Here is a 19,849-nt window from a genome sequence, read left to right on the forward strand (position 1 = left end):
AATGTACAAATACTTATATTGTTGCAAAACTGACGAACAAAATTATTCCAATTTATTTGACAAAATGTGTTATTGATGAATATATCATAAGATGAATGAAGAATCAATAAACAAATAACTGAGAATCTGACTGTAAACAAATTGGTCTCGAAAATTTGTACTGAAACGTTCGTTCTTCCGTGATATAAAATTCTTGTTGTGTAATTAAAATGTTAATCAATTCAGAGCTGATTTTAACCGTGATTTAGGCACGAAGGTTGATGGATAGCTGAATTATTGATGGGTTAATTCGTGAATTTAACGTGATATATTTTTTTTTGGGGAAAATTATGTGGATAAAAGGAAATTGGACAAGATCTGTGGGGTTGAAAAAAAGATGGAATATTCGTATACATGAGATAATTATCAACGTTTTTCATTTCAGATTCTCAGTGAGATAAATGGCCGGACAAATAAACAAACCTACAGGATGTAAGATTTAGGGGCAAAATGAGAAAGATAGCGAGAAAAAGAGAGGGAGAAGAAGCTGTACGGATCTCGTATCTCATCAAACCTTTTGTCCACACGGTATAAATGGTCTCTGTACTGTAACGATCGTATCGCGTCTATGGAGTGTAACTGATAGAAACCTCATTTTCCCTCTAAAAAGCAAAAAGTTTTTATTCTAGTAAATTTCAGGGAAAAGTGAAAAAAAGCATTTCTCATTACTCAATGTTTTCCATGAATATAGAGGTGACGTCAACTTTTACTTCATCAAGTTCTTTTCACCTTTCCAGTTGATTAAATATGCTTTTGTTACTGCAAGGGAATTCGGCGTCACTTGACTTTATTCATTCGAGACTTATTTCAAGGTTTAATTAGCTTCGGACACTTTTTTATGCATCTATGATTTGATTAAAAATTTCTTACCTGCAAATGAAATGAATACTCCGAAAATATGCAGAAAAAAACCCAACTATAATAACTTTCCATCCTTTGGAAAGACTGACAAGTTTTACAAGAATTATCTAAATTTATGTATCATAATCAGAATCTACGCAAAGTTCCTCAGAAAAATGTTGACATCTCGAACCAAATTGAGATATATTTTGACCAAAAACAAGTAAACAAATTGTTAATTTCATTTAATTCACGTGATGCCTAACTTGACGAACATTTTAGTTTATTTAAGTGAAAAACTGTAGATACAAGTATGTAGAAATCAGTTACTTCTACATTTCAGTCGTTCATCTGTCTTTTGGTGTAGAATATTTTGTGCCTTATTTTGCTCATTGGATTTTTTTTTTTTATTATAGCCCGATGAAGACGTGATAAATATGAATAAGAAAATTTTAGCGGCGATGAGAGGTGTGCCAGAAATTGATAAGTTCATTGTTCGCAAATAGAAGGCGAAAGGAAAATCAGAAACGGCTGCGATAATACGAGGCAGAGTGATCGGAGAGGATGGAAGACAAACATTTACCTTTTCTAATTCGTTTTCACATTTTTCCCATCAACGATGGATTCTTCTGCTTCTGCTGAGTGACGTGGAATGAATCTACACATAACAGCCTTTACCGTCTGTGAGTATATAATATGCGTGAGGATACACATAGTCATACTGCCTGAGTAAATGGAGACACGGAATTTTCGCGAATTCCTTCGCTTCTTGAATAAATAATGATCGAACACCTTCTTCGCTTAACTTCGGTCGATTTGACCAATTCGCACCATTTTTCAGGCAGAAATAAATTTTTGATAAACAGTTACTCTAAAAATTCAAGCGTAATCGATATATTGGTACACGGGGAGAAAAGAATTCTTGAATCAATAAAATAGATTTTGTCAGAATCCATTCGCTTCATTTTAATATTCCTTATTTGTTCCAAATACGATCACTTCAATTCAACAATTTCGATTTCGATTTCGTGTGTCAAAATGATTTATTGTTAGTCAAGCGAATTCCTTAATTTAGCGCAAGGAAGTATTGATTCGAGTCAGCCTTTAATGTGTCTCTAATATTGAGTCACCTAAATATCATTTCATTTGAAGCTTATGCGTTGTTCCTCCAAGTCGCATTTTCGTTGACAAAAACAATCAGGTACTTCAAATAAAGTAAGTACATGATTCTAGCCATCAAAAAATGTTTGAGCTTGTTTGTTAATGAGATAAAAGCAACACCACAGACTCTGAAACAAGTAGAGAATATATTTATCGTAAACGTCACTGCACTAGTACTATAAACGCCCGCTAGGCGGTGAACTCTCTCGCTACGGAAGTAGCTTCACAGATAGTTATAAGACCGGGTAGTCCAACAGAACATCGGGTGCGGCAACTTGAGATAATATCGTTCATCAGATTCATTATGAACGAAGAAAGTGTAATACCTGGTTCCGAGTCGTCGAATTTTGTATTGATACGACAGATGAACAATAACTATTTACGGTATTGAAATACACTCGATTTAAACTTCTGCGTGTATAGAAATAAGTTTTCGGATTCCAACCATCAATTATCGGGTGAATCTCGCAAGATTTTGAGTCGAAAAAATTATTAAGATCATTCAAAGAATACACCTTGTGTGGTGGAATAACTCCAATGTTCCGTCTATGCGAAAGGTTTTGGTAGCAACAAATTTTATATTACATGCTTTAACCATTGAACTCTTGACTCAACGAAACATGAAACAGAACAATCTTAAATTCTTATGATCCGACAATTCAATACTTTTAAAACAAAATGATTGAGGAACGTTTATCAATCAAATTTTTCGTCGTTTCAATCACACATTTTCTTGATACACAAATTCACATTGTCGCAAATAACTCGTGCTGTGTTATCTCGAATAAATTGATAGTCAACACGCTCATGCTCAAAAGTCTTGATTCAATTCTGTATTAAGTTGTCGCAGTTGAAATCATAATAATCATAATATTCGTAAATATCAAGAATATTCCATAAAGACGAAAAATGGGTTAAGCCGGAACAATTTCAAATTCATAGTTCTCGGTTTTTTTGTAACATCTTATCTTTGTTAATTTCCTCCCTTTTTCTTACATCGTACCAAATTCTGCACGCATGTTGCACTCGGAATGTTTCATCCAGTATAACGAAGCTGGGCTTTTTAAGCATTGAGCGAAGTTAAGGGACCAAGAGGGCTGAATCGGTAGAAATGAATAAAGACAATATTCTGTATATTTCAGCCGTTTTTCTCGTTAATTCCTCGACTCATTTTTTTTCTTTTGCTGCTATCCTTCTTTCTTCTCTTTTTCGCATTTTATAACAATCTGTAAGTATACGCTTTGAATTAAAGTCTCTTATTGTCCCTCTTTCTCTTGCTCTCTCTGTTTCTCCGTCTCTCTCAATCTCTAGCAGCTGAACACAGATCGAAGCGATCATTTCCCTCGAACAACACAGCATCCCAGATTTTACGTCTGCCGTGGTGAATACATGGACAGCACTTTTTTGGAATCAAATCTACATCAATTGTGGTAGATCTACCGAAGCATATTGTAATTCTTACTATTAGTTTTGTAACTCTTATTATCGGATTTGTGAATCTTGCCAAAATACCTGTAGATTTAACTCCAAAAAAGTGCTGTCTATATATTCATGACAGGAGATGTAAGACCTACAATATCTTTCTTTCGGTGTATTTTCGCTGAAACTTCTTACTCAAATATTATAAAGCGCTTTTTGCAATTCCTGCTCGAATAAGATTACGATGTACAGCCCATAATGTGATCAAAGCGTTCTCGTTTCCTCCACATTTTTTTTTTTTTTTCTCCTCATTAAAACAGGCTCGTTTTTATGTTCTCGATTTCTTCAAATTTAATTGTCACGTGCAGTTATAAATAAGGACGAGAGATAGTTCACAAAGAAAAAAAAAGCGACGTGTCATAATTGTGTATATCAAATTCAGTTACTTGCTTATTTCTCGTAGGATTCAACATCTTACAATATACACGTATGACTAATTTTAGCTAAAAATCTAATGATGAGAAAAATAATTGCCCTGCGGGCTTTTTACTTTATTTTTATACACCGAACAATAACATCGACATTCGATTTGTGTTTTTAATTAAGCATAAACGAGATAAATAAAATAATGTGTTATGAGGTGGATTTGTATGTATGTATGTATATTGTACAGAGTGGTTCAATTGAAACTCCGAGAATGGGAGGAGCTTAGTTGATGAATGAGAACAAAGATATGACAACAGAGGAAACACGACAGCACGAAATGTCAAGAATTAAGTTTGTCAAGACTACGGTCGACCCAGTGGAAAGAAGTATAACCGATTAAAAAATCTGACGTTAGATGTGACATTTTTTTTCAACGATCACAGCTATAAAAACTTGTTATTCCCGTCTGTCTTGTCCATGAAAGTCAATTTCTCTCGACAGATGGGATGGTCTTTTTTTCTGTGTAACGCCAATATTTACGTATTATTGTCAAAATTCTTACATTTCAAAATATAGTTTATCCGTACACTATCTATCCCATTTCAGCTCAGGTTGTTGACCGTCCGTGGTTTTGAAATCTGTTTCCGTCTCTCTCACACAGCCTGAATCACTCGATAGCAGCGACACTCGTGGTCTCTAGGCGAAACGGCCCGTGCTTCAATAAGAGGACCACCACTGCAATTTTTGAGCGAGTTCCCAGACCTGTATGTAAGACCGTGGTCTTGACATATTGAAGTCATGTTTACTCATAGGCGTCGTATATACTAAACATTCGCTAGATTCGCTGATGGGTAGGGCCTAATTCATCAACCAAGCTCCTCCCATTCTCAAAGTTTCAATTGACTCACTCTGTATATGCCTGCGTACGTGAGGTGCAGGTTTTATGCGGTTGGTTTGAGTCGACTTGAGCCAAACGTGGCGTTTCGTTTGCAGAGTATAAACGAGGGAACATCCGAGGTGTGCATCGCGTGTGTGTACACGCAATGCATATACAGAGTGAATTCCGAACGACTGGAGACTTCGTCGTCTGCTAGAGTTTAACGCGCAAGTCCTAGAATCCGAGATCAGTTATCTGAGCTGTCGGCGCGACCTACAAACGGAAATTTTAAATTTCCACGTGACTGCTCTCCACGATGTATATAACCTATAAAAAGTTTGTAATCAATTAAGATTGAATAGTAAATTGAGACTTAACATTCCGGCTGTTTACACTACTCTTTTTTGAACACGCTTGGCTGAATGCGAATGCTTTTATTCGTAATAGTTTATTCCAGAGAATAACCAACGATCGAGTTGAGCCAAGGTGTGTAAATTTTTGAGGTTAGATACATCGTAACGAACTGTCGTTAACGAATTTGCAAATTTTCGGCAGTTGGTCGCCCTGACAAGCGACCTTTTTCGAATTCTAGCACATGCGCATTAAACTCTAGCAGACGACGGAGTGCCTAGTCGTTAGGAAATCACCTTGTACACAAACGCACGCACAAATACTCGCGTGTTTTCGCGAGAAAGCGTACAGCCTCTGAGAACAAATGATACAGGATCACGATGATCTATGGAGCAAAGCAAATTGGTTGCTCTCTCTCTCTCTCTCTCTCTCTCTCTGTGCCTCCTCTCACTCCTCCCCTTCAGTTCCTTCGCTGCACAAGTAAGGAACAGCGCAACAGACATATGGTGTAATAAAATAAAGGAGAAACGGTGAAATGAACGCGAAATAGACGAGGAGAACATGAATAATGGAATTTGAATAGCGATATTAGACTGGTTCGAAAGATTTTCTTTTCATTCAAAAATGTAAAAGCTTCAGTCTTGTTTCATAAAAAAAAAAAACTTCTCCAAAATATAGTCTGAGGAACAAAAACGTACTCGAACCATTCGTTTTGATTGATCAAACTAAAACCGATTCATCGCATTATAGTAATAATATCAACGTATCGAGACAATACATTTCATAAGCTTGTAGGATTTTCGTCAGTGAGTAAAAAATGTTAATATGTTTGACTATTGACCAGGAAGTTAGAAACGCCATATGCGAAGAGAATCTTTACCGTTAATTATGCAGTTATTTATCTGATAGGTAATTGAATAATATCTTTGAATTTTAAATTTCAACGATTGTGACAAAGTTAATTTACGCAGTATTAAGATATCGCTATTTTTTACAATTAGAATGATTTGCTCAAATTCATTAATCAAACTATTTGTTTAGTTTATTGTTTTCATCAGAAATACACTCTCGATGTTCCAAAGAAAGTACGGCTAGCTTTATTCTATTAACAACGAATCAATTTTGGTCGCTGAATTCTAAATTCACTGATAAGGATTATAATTCAACTTCTTACATTTAAATTGACGTCAATAATTATTACCCTCAAAACGTACTGACAATTTATTAAATAGGCGATAAACAGCTGCACAAGAATCGTCGGTACAATAATGTTGGCAATCAGAACATAGAGTCGAAAATAGAATTCATCCAATTGATATTAATTGAAAAAAATTCTCAGTATGCGTTGAAATGATCAAGAAATATCTATGACACTATAAAATAATGTACAAAGTCTCATTTTCTGTTCGAACATTTTTCTCGACTTCGTTCGATTGGGTTTCGGAATCGGACGGGAAAATGATTTAGAAATGTACAGCGCCGGCGCTAGGTAGGGGCTAACCGGGCAACCGCCCGGGGCCCTGTTCCCGAGGGGGCCCAAAGACTGAAGAAAATAAGAATTTTTTTCGGAATAAGGTTAACTGCGATAATACATTATCCTGTGTGTGAACATCGAGATGATAGGTGTAAGAAAAAAAATATGAAAAAAAATTATAAAATGAGGTTGAACGATTGGGCCCTTGTAGAAACATTGTACGGCTCACGCTGCTGTACTAGGTTACCGGCGAGCACGGACCGCGCGGGGTGTTGGCTGGACCGACGGCCCCCACCACAATTTGTTCGGCTGCTGCGCATGCGCCAGTTTATAGCTCAAACGTCAAGCTACGTCGTGCGGCGCGGCGTGCCCAGAGATACTATCAGACCACGCTGCTTGTAACTTGTATGGACTGTGGATTCACTGCTACGCTCTGTCTAGCTGAACCGCTGTATTCGCATATTCCATAGGAACTCTTTCAACAACGTGAACATTTCTTGAAAATTTTCTCGCTACCTATTGTTGTTTCTTATTTTTTATTCTCGATGCTCTTTTGAAATTACTAGTAATTTGCAAACTCTCGGATATCGACGAGACATTTATTCAGAAGCTGCCGACGTTCCGGTCAGGCAGCGGCCGATCACGTTTAGGGCACAATCTTTAATATAGGCATTTCTACGGATATTCATATTACTTAACATTAATTAACCGCGTTCAACTTGACTTACATTGCATAAATTACGATTTGATCGAATTTTTCTGAATTTATTTTTGTAATTGTTGGATTGCACAAGTCATAGTCGATAGTCCTTATGAACAAGCCCAAAGACTTATCAGGGTCCCAAAAGCGGAAATTAAAAAAAGCTCGATGTGAAGCGGACAAAAAAAGTGCTGTTTTTTTTCAAGGCTATGTTAAGCGGTTGAGGTCTGATAATGAGGGTGGTGAATCTAGCCAAACCACGGATGATTTAGACCCCGCTTGTCCACCTTCCAAGGCCACCGTAGATTCTGATGGAAATTTGGACGCTCAGTCAGTGAATACCGGAGATATGACGATAGCTACAGATAGAAACAACTTGGCAGAAAAAGTTATAGAAAAAGATTCTACAGTATCAAATATTGATTGGCAAGATCCTGCTAAGTGGCCGAATAACATCAGCGACAGTTCACGCGTAGCATTGGTAAAGCTAGGGCCTACAAAAATAGATCGGAATACAATTTTTCCTTTTGATACAGATCGCCGGCGCTTCACCATAGAAAATTGTTATCGAACCCTGAAGAATGGCGAAAAAATGGAGAGATCCTGGTTAATTTATTCAGAGACTAAGGATTCCGTTTATTGTTTTTGTTGCAAATTGTTCGGCCTCCGCAACATTCCAACCCAATTGCAATCGACCGGATTTAGATCCTGGCGGCACTTGCAAGACAGTTTGAGCTCGCATGAAAAATCCAAAATGCACATTGAATGCATGACAGACTGGAAAGAACTCGAAGTCCGTTTAGATTGTAGAAAAACCATCGATGATGAGAATCAAAATTTAATCCAAAGAGAGGAAACCTATTGGAAACAAGTACTTGAAAGACTCGTTGAAATAATTAAGCATTTAGCTAAGCGGAATATGGCATTTCGAGGTACTGTCGATCGATTATACGAGCCGAATAACGGTAATTTCTTGAGCCAAGTTGAACTGATGGCGAAATTCGATCCTATTTTAAGCGAACATGTACGTCGAGTTCAAAGTGGGGACCTCCAGCGCGTTCACTATTTGGGAAAGGAAACTCAGAACGAATTCATTGACATACTGGGTAATGCAATTTTCAAAGAAATTAGCAGGCGAGTGGTAGCCGCGAAATATTACTCCATAATTTTAGACTGCACCTCCGATATTAGTCATGAAGAACAAATGACTGCCGTTGTTCGATTTGTCACTGTGTCTAAAAACACCGTGGAAATTTGCGAGCATTTCATTGGCTTCGTTGTTGTAGACGATACAACGGGTAAGGGATTGTATGAAACGTTGTTAGATATCTTGAAATCAAACAATCTTGAATTGAATAACTGTCGGGGTCAAGGGTATGACAATGGCAGTAATATGAAAGGTAAAAATAGTGGTGTTCAGGCCAGAATTTTGAAGGATAATAAAAGAGCGTTTTTCGTTTCCTGCAGTTGTCACAACCTCAACCTAGTAGTTTCAGATGCCGGACATTCGTCCGTCACAGCTGAACTATTCTTTGGTGTTCTTCAAAGGCTATTCGCAGTCTTCGCTGCTTCAACCCAGAGGTGGCAAATATTGAAGGAGCATGTTAATATCAGTGTGAAATCATTGCCTAAAACTCGCTGGGAAGGGAAAATAAATGCTGTAAAAACTGTGAGGTTCCAAGTAGCAGAAATCAGAGATGCGTTGCAGGAACTTTGTCGAATGTCGCAAGGTAAAGATGCAAAGCTGAGATCGGAACTGAGAGGCCTATGTTTCGAAATTGAGTCATTGTCTTTTCTGATTAGATTGGTAGTATGGTATGATGTACTGCAAGTGATCAACAAAATCAGTAAAGCTTTACAATGTCCGAAAGTTGATTTGCATACTGCGATGAACATGATTGATGGTGCTCTTCTTCAATTACAAACTTTTCGAGAATCCGGTTTCGAAACTTGCATAGCCACCGCTAAAAAAATGGCTGAGAAGTTAGATATTTCACAAACTTTACCCGAATCACGTACCCCACGAACAAGACGATTCTTTGATTATGAGTCTCAGCACGACGAACGACCTAGCGATCCGATGAAAAGGTTAGAAATTGAATTTTTCAACAAATTATGCGATATAGCGATATCAAGCCTACGCGAACGTTTCGAAATGACCCAAAACGTTTGTGAACCATTTAGTATCATCCGAAACTCGGATAACTTTATGAGATTGGACAGAACCCAAATTTTGACTAAGTCCAAGGCTTTAGAAAATTATCTGACTGGTGAAGACGAGAACAGTGACATTGATGGTCGGGAGCTTGCCGAAGAACTGGAATCTTTAAAAGCTTACTTCGTAGCCGCTGGAATGACCGACTTGAGTGCACTCGTTATGATATCGCACATTATTGATAAAGGTCTGGATGAGATATATCCAAATTTCACTGTGACCTTAAGAATTTTCTTAACATTACCAGTAACCTCCGCGTCGGGTGAAAGGACCTTCTCAAAGCTAAAGCTCATCAAAACTTACCTGCGATCCACTATGTGCCAAGATCGACTGAATGGTTTAGCTGCGATGTCAATTGAGCATGGAATTTGCAACGAGTTGAATTTCAGCGATATTATAGCATCTTTTGCGAACAAAAAATCTCGCAAAGTCCCACTTTAAGACTTCAGTGGTCCAAAAATTTCTGATAAGGGGCCCGATTTTCAAGGCTCGCCCGGGACCAGCCGTGGGCTAGCGCCGGCACTGGAAATGTACAAACGGTGGGTTAAAAAAAATCACCGCGAGGCTGTAGGAATTTGTTATTTCTTTCGACCGTGACCGTTTAGCCAAACTTGTTCCTACGATACGATGTTAATTTGACTTTTGGCGGATCCTGGGCCCCGGAATCGCATCACCGAATCAGAAGCTCCCTTCTCTTTCATCCCTGCAGAATCCAGCCGGCAACGACGAGTGACGCTTTCCGAGGGTCGCCCACACGCCTCGTTTTCGTTGCCGTAGAGTTGGTTGTGGTCGAGGGGATTTTAACCAGTGTGTCGAGAACCACCAGATAGGTAGTTTCCGTTATTTGAATAGTCCGCCTCTCGTCGTCGGGAGAAGCGCAGGACTTTTGCGAGCTTTTAAAAACAGCGCTTAGATTTTTGTTGTACATCATCGCTCGCGTTCATCTTCGATGTTCATTGTCTAACTCTGTTCTAAAAAGTCCCTCGTAATTGCGTTGCTTGAGAATTCTTCCTCTGAGCGTTGTGAAAAAGATATTTGAAAGATTTTCTTTTTTTTTTTTTTTTTTTCAAAAATTCGAAACAACTACTCATCGATGAACGAAAGAAGAATAACTAAGAAATTTCATCGCTTAGCTGTTGATTAAATTCCGGCACGGAAATAACGGGAATATTCAGATCGCCTGTTGAAAGCTCACTTGATTGAAAGTTTTGCAGAGACTGTACCGGAAATCGTGCTGGAGTCAGAGGTCGGTATAAACATACCGTATTGGTTTCCAAAAGTTTGGGTAAGTAACCGATTGCGAGTTTGTGGATATCGTGTGACGTGTGATTAGTGTTCGTCAAGTTTCGAGTTGTCAACATTCATACGTCAGTGACTTTGATTTAGAAATTCGAGGATTATTCGCTGCAGACGAGCACCTTATGGAATTATTATAGAACATCCTATACTCGATTACTAGTAAGTAAAGCAGTGAGTAAAGTATCATTGTATCACTATCAAATGCCTGAGAAATTCTTGTGCGAAAAAAGGTGTAATTCGATAAAACGAGTCATTGAGAATCAATTTGATTCATTCGATGCTGTGCAATTTCAACTATACAATATTGTCTGACAGTTTGTAGGTAGAGAATTTATTTACGTTTGAAATGAAATATTTTACAGTAAAATTGGACCAACTATACGAATTTTTCGGTGAAAAAATAGTGGAATAACGTGATTTCTCTTATGTTGATAACAACAAGGTGTTTACAACTGAGATTCAAAGTTGAAAAGTTTTCATCTTTATTGCAAAGACATTTTTGCATAAGATTTGACTTGATCAGCTTTTAGTCGTCCTGTTCAACTTTCCTGTTATTACGTTTTTGATTAGACAAATTTTTGAACTGACTATACCTGACATACATCCTTATAGTGCTGATCAGATTCAAACAGCTGAGATATTTTATTCTCGTTGTCTATCCACGATAGTAAATTACTTGTAGGCATTGAATAATCGGTTATAAATTGATCGCAAAGAATTTTTTTTTTTTTTAGTAAAACAATATTGAACGAAGAATGCAACAAGTATTCAAGAAATTGTTGAGAAAAAAAAAACTGTTTATTGTTTGGATGAGAATTATAACATCGTACGCTTACAGGAACGAAAAAATTACGTCAAGAAGAAAATGAAAATAGCATGCCTCGGTTAATTTTACATTTGACCGATTTTTGAATCGCGTTGAGGGTCTAAAATTAACCGTCTAGCGTTGTGGCGAGAAAACGGCCGAGCATCGCACTGAAAATTCAATACGCGCAATATGAAAAGGCACGGTAATTTTTGAATGGCGTGATGCTACGAAGAAAAGCTGAGAGCCGAGAGTTTCTTGACTTTGCACACTGATAAGTGAAATAAAATTGAAATTGAACACGTAACGATTAACGACGATAATTTTTACGGATATAATTACAAAGATAATCGTCAGCAATTCTCACGAAAGAATCTTTCTCGCAAAAGCAATCAATGAGTTTACGTAATACAAATTAATTCTTTTTTTTTTTTTTTGTTTGTGAAAAAAGAAATATGTGGAGCTGTATTCAATATTCCCGGTTTTACAACTCGAAACAACGACAAAGTCAATCGATTACGTAAAGTCCCCGTATCCTCTGTCAAATCTCTACTCTGATACTTTCAGCTCCTCTTGTTATATATCTCCTCTTAATCTCTTGACATTTTCTTCAAGCAGGCAGTTCGGGTAGCGTAAAGAAAAACCTCTCAATTCTCTTCACAGAATTATGTAAAAGTTGTTTCATTCCCTTGATGAAATATTTTTTACTGTTTTTCTCTGAAAAGTGTGAAAAACTTTATTGTCAAAATAACTCGTAACATTTTGAAAGAATATTCTAACAGATATTTTGAAGATAGTTTAAAAAGATTTTGTTTGTTTTCGGTTTTTGCGGTTCCGAAATCTTTGTCAAATAGTGCGTAACAAATTTATTTCGTCGAGATATGATCAGATTTTGTAAACATCTCAAAGCTTATGACATCTTCAGATGATAAATTTTGAAAATTTTTATTAGGAACTCCTTTTGACGATAGTCAGAAATATTATTCTGTCAAGGAATTTCTTTTGCGAAGCTTGATCGGATTTTTTTTTTTTTTGTTTCAAACTGTTGCCCAATTTTCTTAACAAGTTATTCACGACTTATTATCAATAATTAATAACTCAGCATTTTTATTTCCGTCAAACCTCTGAATCGCATTGTCGTTCAATTCTCTTTTAATTTTTTCAGCTCGCAATCGGATTTCACCGCAGTTTCATGTGCGCAGTCCTGATAACTCCAGCCCCAAAAATGTCGTCAAGGTTAGTAAAACGCGCATGCAACAAATCAAACTATTTAACATCTAGCGACAAGAGTTTTCACACAAGGGTTTTTACCGTCTTTTTTTAAGCCACGATCAAAATTTTCCCGACCAAGGCCATTTTTGCTTGATCCACAATCAGTATGAGACTTTTGCGGTGAGAAAAATTTCATTTGTTACGGTAACTAGATCAATTTATCGTTGCACAATCATTAAATTTTCGCAACAGTTACAAGAAAATCTAGCAACAGTGATCGTAATGAGAAAGAATAGTTAAGGATACCAGAGTTTCCGGTAACGGCTAGAAAACTAATTTTCATTTTGTACCTAGAACTATGTTTTTCGGTTGTGGTAAAAAATGAAAATAGTTAAGGTCTGAGCGGTAACCGGAACTAGAAATTTCTCTCAGTGTGGTTATTTTCGTTAGTCCGTCATTAGTGAAATTTTTTCACTCTTGTACCATTTTTGCTACAGCGTGATTTCATTGGTGTAATTTCTTTCGTCGGTGTTATTCCTGGAATTGTATCAATGTTCATGATACTAACATAAGTGTAACTCAATACCGATTGAACTCTGTTCGTTTCTTAGCTGAACTGCACTTTTATCCAATTTTTCATCGAAAGCGCAATATTTTGTCATTTTCGTAACAAATTTTGTTATCGGTTTAATTTCTTCGTCAACTCTGGCCATGGTTTCCAAATTCGTCGTGTCGAATTGCGCATTGATTTTCGTTCGACCGAAGAAACTGATAAAACTAAAGCTCTAGGTTATACCTACGATGTTTTGCGTTGTCGGATATATCCGTGCACCGTTTTAGCTCCTGGCTAAAATGTAATACTTTTATAAATTCCCCCGTCGGCGAATATCGCCGCAATATTTGCGGATAACGCATCGGCGGTTTTCAGGGTAAACTGCGATACAATTTAGCTTGATATACGTTACGCAGATAAACCCATGAATCGCCTGTTGCGAGATACGCAAGTTGCGTATAACCTGCTCGTAAACCGTCTGGAACGCAGACGCGCTTACGCATACACACGAAAATAACACACACATGGACACGTATTTAATAAGAACTATGTAACGAGCTTATTATACTCTCACCCGCAGAATTTTGGTATTGAGTCATATTGAAATAAATCTCCCTCGATATTACGTCGTCTAAAATGTATCTCACGTGAACATTTCGGGATTAAATTACTCGATCTCTGATCTGAGATATTAATTTTTTTTTTTTTTTTATCTGATTTTCTCCTTGAAATCCATGAATTTGAGTCTTTTCCTAAGAAAAAAAAAAAAAATAGGCTCGTATTGCATAAATCCCGATACTTTTGCAATCTTACTTTGACGTGTCCGTCGCAAAAATAAATTCAATCGAAAAAACAATGAGGAAATTCTCGATTTCACAGTGTTTTGAAAATATTACTTTTTCTTTCTTATTTCTGTTTTTCCCTCAAGCATTATCCAAGCGTTTTCATCGTCTACCCTTATTCCGTTCCTATGTCACCTTGTTTCTTTGTTATTTTATGGGCTTATTTCTCATTCTTCTCTTGTACTCCGAGTGTATATAGGTGAAGGTATAGAGTGTTGAATAAACAGACGTGAAGTTGCCTGGCGTGTGCCGATACTTTTTATATCGAGTGCAATTTTCTCACCCGGTAAAAGCCTTTCTCGATCCGCAAATAAATATATGTAAACACACACACACACACACTTTCATATATATATATATATATATACAGCGGTGTGATATCAACTGACAGTGAAATATTTATCCGTTTGATTCTCGAACTGATCTTCGAAAATTTAATAAACTTGAGTACCGGATAATTAATTCGTTTCATGGCGATAATGGATGCTTTCAATTTAATAATTTAAATTTTTAGATGGAAATGTGCATTTTTTTCTTTTACCTTTCTCTCACGATATTGAACCACAAACTGCGTTGAACGAAATGAAAGAAAATAATCGACGGTCGTATTTGTTTATAGAAAAAAAGAAATTCGTCTTGATAACGAGAACAAACCGCACGTAGCGTCATTATTTACACATATTCGAACAATGTATTGAATTGATTTTGGAGTAGTAATAAAGTTTCAACTTTTTAACGGACGTATAGGTGTCCATACAGAACTTCGTCCAATTTCGGTTGAGGTGAAAGATTTTATTACGTTGAGACGGTCGGAGTTTGGAAAACGTGATCCTTTTTTCAAGTTTTCGGCTTTTCACATCTTCCGGTCGGACGATTTCAATTTTACATGGCAAATAAAGTGGGTTTCAAGGTGGGTTTATTTGAAACCTACGAGTTTCGTTTGACTATTTTTATTTATTTTTTTTTATCTGAAACATGCAGAAATTTGTGCGAATTGTGTCAAATTAGTAGATCAAAATTTACGATTTTGTAGTAGATATTAAATATTCAATATTGTTGTAACAAGTTTCATCATTTTCGAATATCGTTCAATTGATTTTTGAAACTTTAAAACCAAACGATCCACCGTAGATGTAGAATATTATTATAAACAATCAGTAACAGCTTTCGTACGATAAGCAAGAAAAAAAAAGTACGGAAAAAATATCGTCTCACGATTCCCAATTTTCAAGCAATGTAAACAAATTTCGATCAACTCGCGTTATTTTCGACGATGAGCAATAATATTAACGAATTTTTCCAAATTTGACGAAACTTTTCCACAGCTTGTTTGTAGAAAATCTCGAGATTGATTTAGCGAGACTGTTTCCGCGCTCTCCGTCTCTGGTTTTTTTTTTCTTTCGTTCGTACCTTTTTCTTTGGCTTGAATTTTTTTTCACTTTTTCTCTCGAGAACTTATAACTATTGGAAAAAATCTCTTCACCCCACACCAATAACTTCTCAATTCTTGGAGGCGTGAAGTGGAGAAAACTTTTTTAAGGCTACAAAAGAAACGACGGCTCTGGAATTTTATCCGTTCCAACCCTCACCTAAGTCAGGCACCTAACGGTTAATACTCACGGATCTTAGGGTATCCCGAATTTCAGCGTACTCCTTGAATTTTCATAGACAGTGACTTTCCAATTTCAGTTTTCGGTTCTGGTTCGTGTTAATCGATCAAAAATTAAATAGAAAATAGTAAGCTGTAGAAACAAAGGATAAATTTACAATTTTCCACAAATTCATTCAACAACTCTGCATTGTCCTGTGCTTTTTATTATTCCGGAGTGTTTTTTCAGAAAAACAAATCTCCCGTTTGTTACTTGAAAATAATTAAAGCGGAATCGTTTTTTTTTTTTTACAAATAAAGAAAGACACTTTTTTTGTTTGTTTATGGCTATCGGAAGTCTCCGTGAAAACATAACTAATGGGAATTTTTTATCAAGTCTTCCGAATCTTATTAACGAATCGACGATTGGAAAGCCGAAAAAAGTCAAAGTAATCTAATTTCTGACGGATAATTTTAAATCCGTTTTCATGTTTGAAAAATCGAGAAAAATTTCGCGGACTTTTATCGAAACTTTGGAATTCATAGTGATTAATATATTGACATTCATTCGCCCCTCGGCAAAATTCTGAGAAAGTAAAGAGATTACTGGGAATTCGCTGTTGGTTAAATACGTGTAGAAAAGAAAATCGGAAAACGAAATAAGAGTTCGATGCCATTTTTTTTTTATTTCAAACAGAGAACTCGTGTTTTAAACTCGATCGAATTTTGAACCGTGATTATGAAATTGGAGTAAAATTTGCTCTACGAAAATTCGGAAAATTTCTGATGAAATTTTGCACTACCGATCACTCTAAAGAATAATTAACTGGATCAGAAATTTTGCATACTGTCTCTCGACTTTGCCCTTTATACGGAAAATTTTCTAAAAATTTTTCGCAACGGAAAATGATCGCAAGTAACTGAAAACTTGAATAAATTTTCCGGGAGATCGATTGAAAATTTGGAACTGGAATTTTCGCCCATTGACGACAAGATTGCAATTTTTTGATTGTGTCGCCGAGTTTTTCCATCGGGGGTGGTTAATTAAAAGAATCTTGTAAAGGAAAAATTTCGGAAAGAAAGAATTTTTCTTCTCCTTGTCGTTATTAAAAAACGTGTAACAAGTCGGATAGAAGATCCTTGAACGATGATTCGCGTAACGAGGTGCTTGAATATCTCAAGGTTTAGGAATTCTTCCATATAAATTACAGTATAAAGCAAGGCGTGCGACGAACGAAGGGGAGAATTTTTATCCCGACCGAAGCAGGCGAGCTTACATAAAACGGAGCTTTGCCCACGTTTCGAGCACTCTGTCTTCGTCTCGTATAACATCCTTTACTTGTTTCTTCAGTTAGTGGAAGTCTGTACCCCTATTCTGCGGTTAGGGATACACGCGCAGCCCTAAAAGGGCTTCGAGCTTCTGATTTATTCCAAAAAAGTTGATTCGATTTTTCAAAATAATTTTCCAGTATCAATTACGCCTGTTGTAACGTAAGGTTGAAGGATTAAAAAAATTGGCAATGAACCAGGGCAAAGAACAAAAGCGGACCTTAATTTCATGTGCAAAAACATTAAAATTTTTTATTTGATTTTTTTTTTATACTTTTCATTCGACGGTAAAAACCTTATCTGGCGCACTGTGCACATTGAAATTTTACTTCAATTTCTAATCAAAAAGTATATTTGAAAATTATCCACGTCGTCGACCAGCTCTCGTTTGATTTCGTGAAGTTTACAAATTTAACTTGTTTTCCTAGTCATAGAATCCTCTATTACTTCTTACCTTTGATCGAATAACGACGGTTTCTCTTGCCTGTATCTGCTATTGATCTAATATTAACAACCTTTTCACAATCGTGTGACATGATCAGCTCGGAATGTCTCTGCTCCACGCCTCTGAGGTGGGAGAAAAGTGGGGGGAGTAAGCGGGCAGCGCGCATGCGCAGAAGAAAAAGCGAACAGCGAGCGAGTATCGCGCGAGAGAGAGCGAAGTGAGAGCGGTGAGATTAGTCCGAATCGAGCGCTCGCGGAGAAAGGTCTAATCCGAGAAATAGAGGAGAACAATCCAAGATGAATCAGTGTTATTTGGAAAATTTAAAGCAGGTATTTTCTCTTATATTCACCCTCTCTTTCTATCTTTCCATTGAAATAATAAATGCACATTACCTATTCTGTGGTTTGGAAAGGATTTTTTTCAAATACTATTGCTAAGAGTCCTTTTTACCAAAAAGAAAGCAAAATTTCAAATTTGACGTTTGTCAAAATAACAATCGAAATATTTCTGTGTTTTATTCATATTTTTGATGGTAAAATCGATCGGAAATTTTCAGATCTGTTATATTCTTAAATTCTGTTTACGAAATAATTTCATATTGCAATGATTTGCGGATGAAAACGTGCGCTTAATTTTCTCTAAATTCCACGACAAATTTTATCTCCACGTACTTTCAATTTAGGGTTGTAACGTTCGGAATTAGCCTCAATCGCAGGTGGGACTTACGTCTTCTGCTGTCTTTTCGTATTGGTTTAATTGGTCATGTATTAAATGAGATACGTTCCGAAGTTTGGGTATTTAGGTTTTGATTCTTTAAAACCCCAAGATGAGAGCAGCATTGATCACGGGGTGCTTCGGGCTGACGGTAGAGATTAGACGCCTGTACCTTGAATTAAAGGGATACCCTGGTCGATTTCGACGCTGTCATATATATCCCCAAATATCGAAAAAAAGGGCTTAACAGCCCCATTCTATACGCAATTCTGAACAAAGACACTCCAATTCCTTTTCATTTGATACAGAAGCAAAGAAATGGCACGAATTCTACAAAATCGCGATAGTAAATTCGTAGAATCCATGCCGTTTCTTTGTTTCTTCATCAAATGAAAAGAAATTAGAGTGTTTTTGTTCAGAATAGCGTATAGAATGTAAAGCCGTTTTTGCGTTTGAGATACGTGAACTCCGATATTTGGAGACATTTACGACCACATCCAAATTAACTATTACTACAACAATTTGCAAGAGTAATGGAAAATAAGGAGAAAAAAAAAATGGCGGGAGAGACAAAATTCGTGGACGAAAATACGCGGAATTTATTCTAACACATGTAAGCGTGAAATTCGAACTGGTTGGAATTCATTCAAAAGTTGAATGACAGCTGGGTGAATAATTATGACACGGGAAGCCGATTAGGTTCGGAAAATTCTTGTTATAATACGAGAATTTATAAGCGAGTCTGCGTCGAAGATTTTTTTTTTTCTTTCTTTTGATATCCTCACACTTTCTTCCTTTTGTTAATCTGATTGCGAGGGAGACGTTCTGACTTCTCAAAAATCTCCACAATTAGCGGCTTCATAATTTATCGCCACGTAGTATAGCCATAATAACGATAATAATAATAACGGAGACCATATTGTTGCATTCCCTTTGTCTCTTCTATCTTTCGATTTGAAAATTTAATAACTCGCTTTCTTCTTGACATTTTGCTTTTCAGGAAAATTATGCACGGGAATCAGATAAATAGAGAGTAAAAATTAGAGTATGCAAACGATCAGGATATGTGAGTATTTTAAAAAATAATTCAGAATTACTTTTTTCAAACATATCCAGTATCTGTTTTGAAGCTTTAGTAACATTCTACCAAATACTGAAGTGTTTTGGGGATTTGGGTTTGAAAGAATGAGAGAGTAAAATAAGTAGTGGACCGGAAATGAAACTGATCATATAAAAAAAACTCGACAGTTTCATGAAGAACGTGAAGAGAATTCACCAACAGAAGAAAATTTTCAATCTCAAAATCAGAATGTTCAGATGACTGAAGTTTTTGACCTAAGCCCTAAGGAATTCAAAAAATATGAAAAAACATTTCGTGTGACACTAGAAATGACTTTTTGGATTTAGAAGGCTCCACGTGTGATAAAAAAAACAAAATGTCAAGCTACTCGAGAAATTTTGCTGAAGGTTTTCAAAAAAAGTTTGCAAAGAATTTTAAATAATTCAATAGCTTCGAAAAATTCAAAAAGGTCTCAAATAACTTCGAATGGCTGTGAGTTG

General features: G+C 36.5%; 2 protein-coding genes across 3 annotated transcripts in view; both read left to right on the forward strand.

Annotated features, from left to right (window-relative positions):
* The first annotated feature begins 7,399 nt into the window (after positions 1–7,399).
* LOC124181995 (zinc finger MYM-type protein 1-like) lies at positions 7,400–9,943 on the forward strand. Its single transcript, XM_046568771.1, has one exon. It carries the CDS (start codon positions 7,400–7,402, stop codon positions 9,941–9,943), a length of 2,544 nt encoding a protein of 847 aa, XP_046424727.1.
* Positions 9,944–10,910: 967 nt separating this feature from the next.
* LOC124182814 (atrial natriuretic peptide-converting enzyme-like) overlaps positions 10,911–19,849 on the forward strand; it is a 90,461-nt gene continuing 81,522 nt past the window's right edge. For both annotated transcript variants that reach the window (XM_046570534.1, XM_046570536.1), the window contains exons 1-2: positions 10,911–10,972; positions 12,772–12,842. The gene's annotated coding sequence lies outside the window, so the exon portion shown is untranslated. The remainder of the gene's footprint in view (positions 10,973–12,771; positions 12,843–19,849) is intronic.

This window comes from Neodiprion fabricii, chromosome 5 (assembly GCF_021155785.1).
Source record: "Neodiprion fabricii isolate iyNeoFabr1 chromosome 5, iyNeoFabr1.1, whole genome shotgun sequence".
NCBI classification, from domain to species: Eukaryota; Metazoa; Arthropoda; class Insecta; order Hymenoptera; family Diprionidae; genus Neodiprion; species Neodiprion fabricii.

Bases quoted from the DNA above. Each gene is read 5' to 3' on its own strand.
- LOC124181995 (XM_046568771.1), top strand. From the start codon at position 7,400: ATGAACAAGCCCAAAGACTTATCAGGGTCCCAAAAGCGGAAATTAAAA.